Source organism: Lathyrus oleraceus, chromosome 7, assembly GCF_024323335.1.
Source record: "Lathyrus oleraceus cultivar Zhongwan6 chromosome 7, CAAS_Psat_ZW6_1.0, whole genome shotgun sequence".
Taxonomy (NCBI): Eukaryota; Viridiplantae; Streptophyta; class Magnoliopsida; order Fabales; family Fabaceae; genus Lathyrus; species Lathyrus oleraceus.
In genome coordinates, this window is record NC_066585.1 from 225,998,422 (window position 1) to 226,003,532 (window position 5,111).

The window sequence follows — 5,111 nt, forward strand, 5'->3', positions numbered from 1 at the left end:
AACTTTTATTTTATTTACCCTCCTTAACTGTCAATTGTATTCCAAGCACTCGCTCAAAAGGCGAAGAGCTAGAACAACTAGTTGACGAAGTTGAGCATTTTATTAATTTACAACACCGAGTTTGCAATTTCCGAATTAAGTACAATCTTCCTTTTCCAAAACAAAAATCAGAATCTAAACCAGTAATGGTTGAAGGACCACAAAACCGTCATCTTAAGTATTATGTTGTTCCTTCACAGGAGGAACCACACAACAACATTACTGCTCCTTCCATCAACAGAAACTATTTCGAGTTGAAACCTTCGTTGTTATCATCCGTTCAACAAAACCAATTTTCAGGTAGTCCTACAGACAATCCAAACTTGCATTTGTCATTGTTTGTGCAGTACGAAGACATAATGAAAGAAAATGGTGTCAGTCCTGAAGCAATTAGACTATGTTTTTCCCTTTTTCCTTAAGAGATAGAGCTAGACCTTGACTACAGTCTCTACCTTCGAACTCTGTAACCACATGGGACGAGTTGAAGACACTCTTCTTAGCCCGATATTTCCCACCAAGCAAGACGGTTATGCTAAGAGCTCAAATCAACGGATTTAAGAAAAAAGACAACGAGTCTCTTTCTGACGCTTGGGAAAGATACAGGGACATGTTGAGACTTTGTCCACACCATGGACTGGAGCAATGGATGATTATCCATACTTTCTACAATGGTCTTTTGTCAACACTAAAATGAATTTGAGCACTGCAGCTAGCGGTGCTTTAATGGACAACCCATATGATGAAGCCTATGAACTTATCGAGAACATGACTCAAAATCATTTCCAATGGGGAGGTGAACGTGTTGCTGTAGAAAAACCAACTTCGAAAGGCGGGATGTATGAAGTCAATGGCATAGACTACGTCAATGCTAAAGTGGATGCACTTACTCAAAAGATCGAAAGCTTAGCCATAACACCAGCAACTACTATAACTGTTGTAACACCAAACTGTGAATTGTGTGGAACCCCTGGGCACACTAATGATGATTGTCAGTTATTGGCCGGTATTCCTACTGGCCAAGTAAATTATGCTGAAGGAAACCCATATTCCAACACTTTGAATCCTGGATGGAGAAATCATCCGAACTTTTCTTATAAAAATAATAATGCTTTATTTCCTCCAAATCTAGCACCTGCTATTCCACCTGTTTATCAGAAAGGAGCCCCTACTGCTCCACAAGCACCTCAAAAGTCAAATCTAGAGATGATAATTGAAAATATTATGAATGTTCAAGCTCAATAAAACAAGGATTTCACAAATCAAAATGCTCATACTAGCAAACTGATGAAGCAAATGTCAAGTAAGCTTGATGTTATGGCTACCCATAATAAAATGTTGGGAATCCAAATATCCCAAGTAGCCCAACAACAAGCAACAATAGAAGCCCAACTGGAGCATTTTCTGGTCAACCACAACAAAACCCAAAACGTCATGCTAATGCTATCACATTGCAAAGTGGGACACAATTAAATGAACCGGTTGACCCAAGACTCCAAAACCCAGTCATGTATCAAGACTCCGGTAAAGGAACTAAAAAGCTAAATGAACCAACCAATGATAGAAAGGAAGACAAAAGCGGAGAAGTAGAAGATAAAGGAACACCTTATGTACCCCCGCCACCATACAAACCACCTATACCTTATCCTTAAAGACTTGCTAAGTCTAAAAATGAAGGACAATTTAATAAATTCATAGAATTTCTTAAGCAGCTTAATATCACTATACCATTCACAGGAGCAATTACGCAAATGCCTTCATATGCTAAATTCCTTAAAGAGATCTTATCTAATAAGAAAAATCTTGAGGATGATGAAATTGTTATACTTACTGCTGAGTGTAGCGCTATTATTCAAAATAACATGTCTCCTAAGCTGAAAGAGCTAGGTAGTTTTTCCATACCATGTGTAATCGGAAATTTTATCATAGACAAAACTTTGTGCGACTTAGGAGCCAGTGTTAGTTTAATGCCTTTATCCACGTGCAAGAAACTCAATTTAGGGGAACTAAGACCAACGAAGATATCTCTACAACTAGTTGGCCATTCTGTTAAATTTCAATTAGGTATGCTAGAGAGCATTCTCGTTCGTATAGGTCAATTATATATTCCCACCGACTTTGTAATAATGGATATAAAGGAGGATTCCCACATCCCTATTATTTTAGCAAGACCCTTTTTAGCCACAGTTGGAGCCATCATAAATGTTAAGAAAGGAAAGATAACTTTTGAAGTTGGGGAAGAAAAAGTCGAAGTTATTTTAGCTCAATTCTTACAAGCACCAGCTATAGAAGATTCATGTTGTCTCTTAGACGTAATCGACGAATGTGTGGAAGAAACTGAGAGGGGACCATCTAAGTATACTTAAGTACTAAAGACTCAAGCGCCTCATATATTCGAAGACAATAATTGGCATGAGCCATACATAAATGACAGTCTGAGGGAATGTCTAACACTAACACCCAATTCAATGCCATGCCCAAAGAAACCTCTTGTAGAACTTAAAACACTACCCAAATACCTAAGGTATGAATTCCTATACACCGAGCTTGAATGACCAGTAATTGTCAATGCTGACTTAGGACAAATAGAAACCGAAAAATTACTTCATGTCTTAAGAAAGTTGTTAGACTATGGCACGGATCTAGAAGGGGGGGTTGAATAGATCCCAATTAAAATTTGAGTCTGCGCTACCAATTTAAAATTGGTTTTGAAAATTTGTTTTAAGTGCGGAAGTGGCCGAGGAAAAATATAGTCTAAAACGAACCGTTATTGGAAAACCGGATATGCGTTAAGCTAATGGATTAGAGATAAAGTGAAATACGAATCACTACACTATTTGCACAATCAATGATATGTTTCACTTACTAGGATTCCTAGTTCCAATGATCCAAATACCAAATCAAACTAGATACAAACTTAAGACAACTTTGGTTTAGGCAAATTATCAAACACTTGGTGTGCATAAACACTCCAAGTGATATTTGAGTTGAGTAAGTAATTCAAATTGATCTAGTACAATATACTATTGTACTTTGGATTCAAAAACAGAGTTTTAATCTCTTACTCAATTAATATCAATGTTTGGTAAAAGTGCTTAAACTAAAATCACTTAATTTTTAAGCTGAAAAACAATTATGCAGAAAATTAAAGAAGACAGAGATTTGATGAGGCAGTTCCCCCGCCGTCCTCGCTTCGAGGTACGTCTGCCCTCACTTCTAAATATAGAATTGAGATGATTTAATAGATATCACCTGTTGAATTTAACCGTTTATACAAGGATTGCAAAGCAAGTAAACAACAGAACTCTCAAGGTGTTGAATGTTGCTTCCTCTCCTTGTTCCTTGATTCAAGATGAATCAAGACCTTCGATTGTTGTTGATAGACCTCCGATTCCAGCCCCTTTGTTGAAAAACCTTCCGTTCTTCAAACCCTCGGCTCGGCTGATCTCAACTACAACGAATCGAACCCGAATTCTTCCCTTCAATTTCACTAAATCCGCTACTAGACTGATGAAGACTTCCTCTTCTCAATCACCTTCGCTCAGCTGAAACTTGATGAAGCAATTCGTCCAAAACCCCCAAACACAAACCGGTCTTGGAGGGCAAAATCCTAACGGTTTTATTCAAGAAAGAACTTGCCACAAGCTTCAACCCGAACCGGATTCTCCAATCTCAGCTTCGAACCTTATCACCTTTAACCAATCACGAAGCACATCAAAAATGATTGTGTGTAGTTGATGTGTTGTGAGATGTTGAAGATGAAGATGATGAATCTTGGACACCTATTTCACTCTTTCTTGTTTCCTTGAACACTTGAAATCAATTTGACAAATGTTAGTTGATAAAAGTGATTTGACTTCTATTTATAGTAACTAGCTAACCAACCAAAAAATAACAGCTTTTCAAACAGTGGAAAATACTCAGAAAACTGAGTTTACGCACGAGCGGTCGACCATAGGTCGGCGTGCGCTGACCCGAGGGAAATGCGTCGACCCCTATGGTCGACTCAAGTATTCCATGAGCTGACCCGTGGGAAATGCGCCGACCTCTATGGTCGACTCAAGTATCCATGAGCTGACCCGTGGCCAACTACACTATGCCATGCGCCGACCTGTGGTCGACTCAAGCAACCATGTGCTGACCAGTCACCAACTGGTATGTGTTATGCGTTGACCCGTGGCTCATGTGCTGACCCTTGCGGTCGACTCAAAGCCTGCAAACCTGTAAAAATTTGTATTTTTGTGGTTTTCATGCATTTCGTCATGATCACATTTTATCCACATATGTTTTATGAAATATAGCAGTTTTAGGTAATCATAGAGAAGGATATGATAGGTGATATGTTGCATTTGTTTGTAGACGTGGAATCGACAATGCCGATTCATCTGTGATGGTCATTTGTCATCATCGAAACTTGTGATTGTATGTTGTCTGACAATTTGCCCTTACATACTCCCCCTTTTTGATGATGACAACCTGTGCAGAGCCAAGGAGACAAACAACATGCAGTATTTACCCATTATGCACACTCCCCTTTTCTTTTGTAATCTAAGGCTATCTATCTGCAAAACCTGTAAAACCGACTGTTAATTGGTGAACATTTTGGCTGCTTAATTGGTGAACATTTTGGCTGCTTGCTTGTACTCTTCTCCCCCTTTGACAACATCAAAAAGAGACAAGGAATGATTATTCAACGTAACAGAAAATACAACAGGAAATAATACTATCAGATAACAATATCACACCAAATATCATTACTGGACGATAATCATTAATTAAAAGAAGAAAAACATTAAAATTAATATTTGCACAAACAAGCATTACAGAGAATTTAATACATTCAAACAACCAACAAATTCAGATGCATATGCAGGTCTAAGTCCTAATGGCGGTGTCCTGGATGGTAACAGATATTCGGGTTTGTGTAGGGGTCATCCAGAGATGATATTTGTTCAGCAATACCGCCAAGATACTTGAGACTCCCGTCGACCGATCGTTCGTGGCGTTCAAACGCTTCGGTAAATGCAGTATACCGTTCATTCATGCTTGTAGAAAGGTTATCAAGCCTTTCATTT

The 5,111-nt window shown here is 38.5% G+C and overlaps 1 protein-coding gene across 1 annotated transcript; it reads left to right on the forward strand.

The window, feature by feature from the left end:
* Positions 1 to 1,787: 1,787 nt before the first annotated feature.
* On the forward strand, positions 1,788 to 2,402 carry LOC127103063 (uncharacterized). The gene has a single exon (XM_051040357.1). It carries the CDS (start codon positions 1,788 to 1,790, stop codon positions 2,400 to 2,402), a length of 615 nt encoding a protein of 204 aa, XP_050896314.1.
* Positions 2,403 to 5,111: the final 2,709 nt, after the last annotated feature.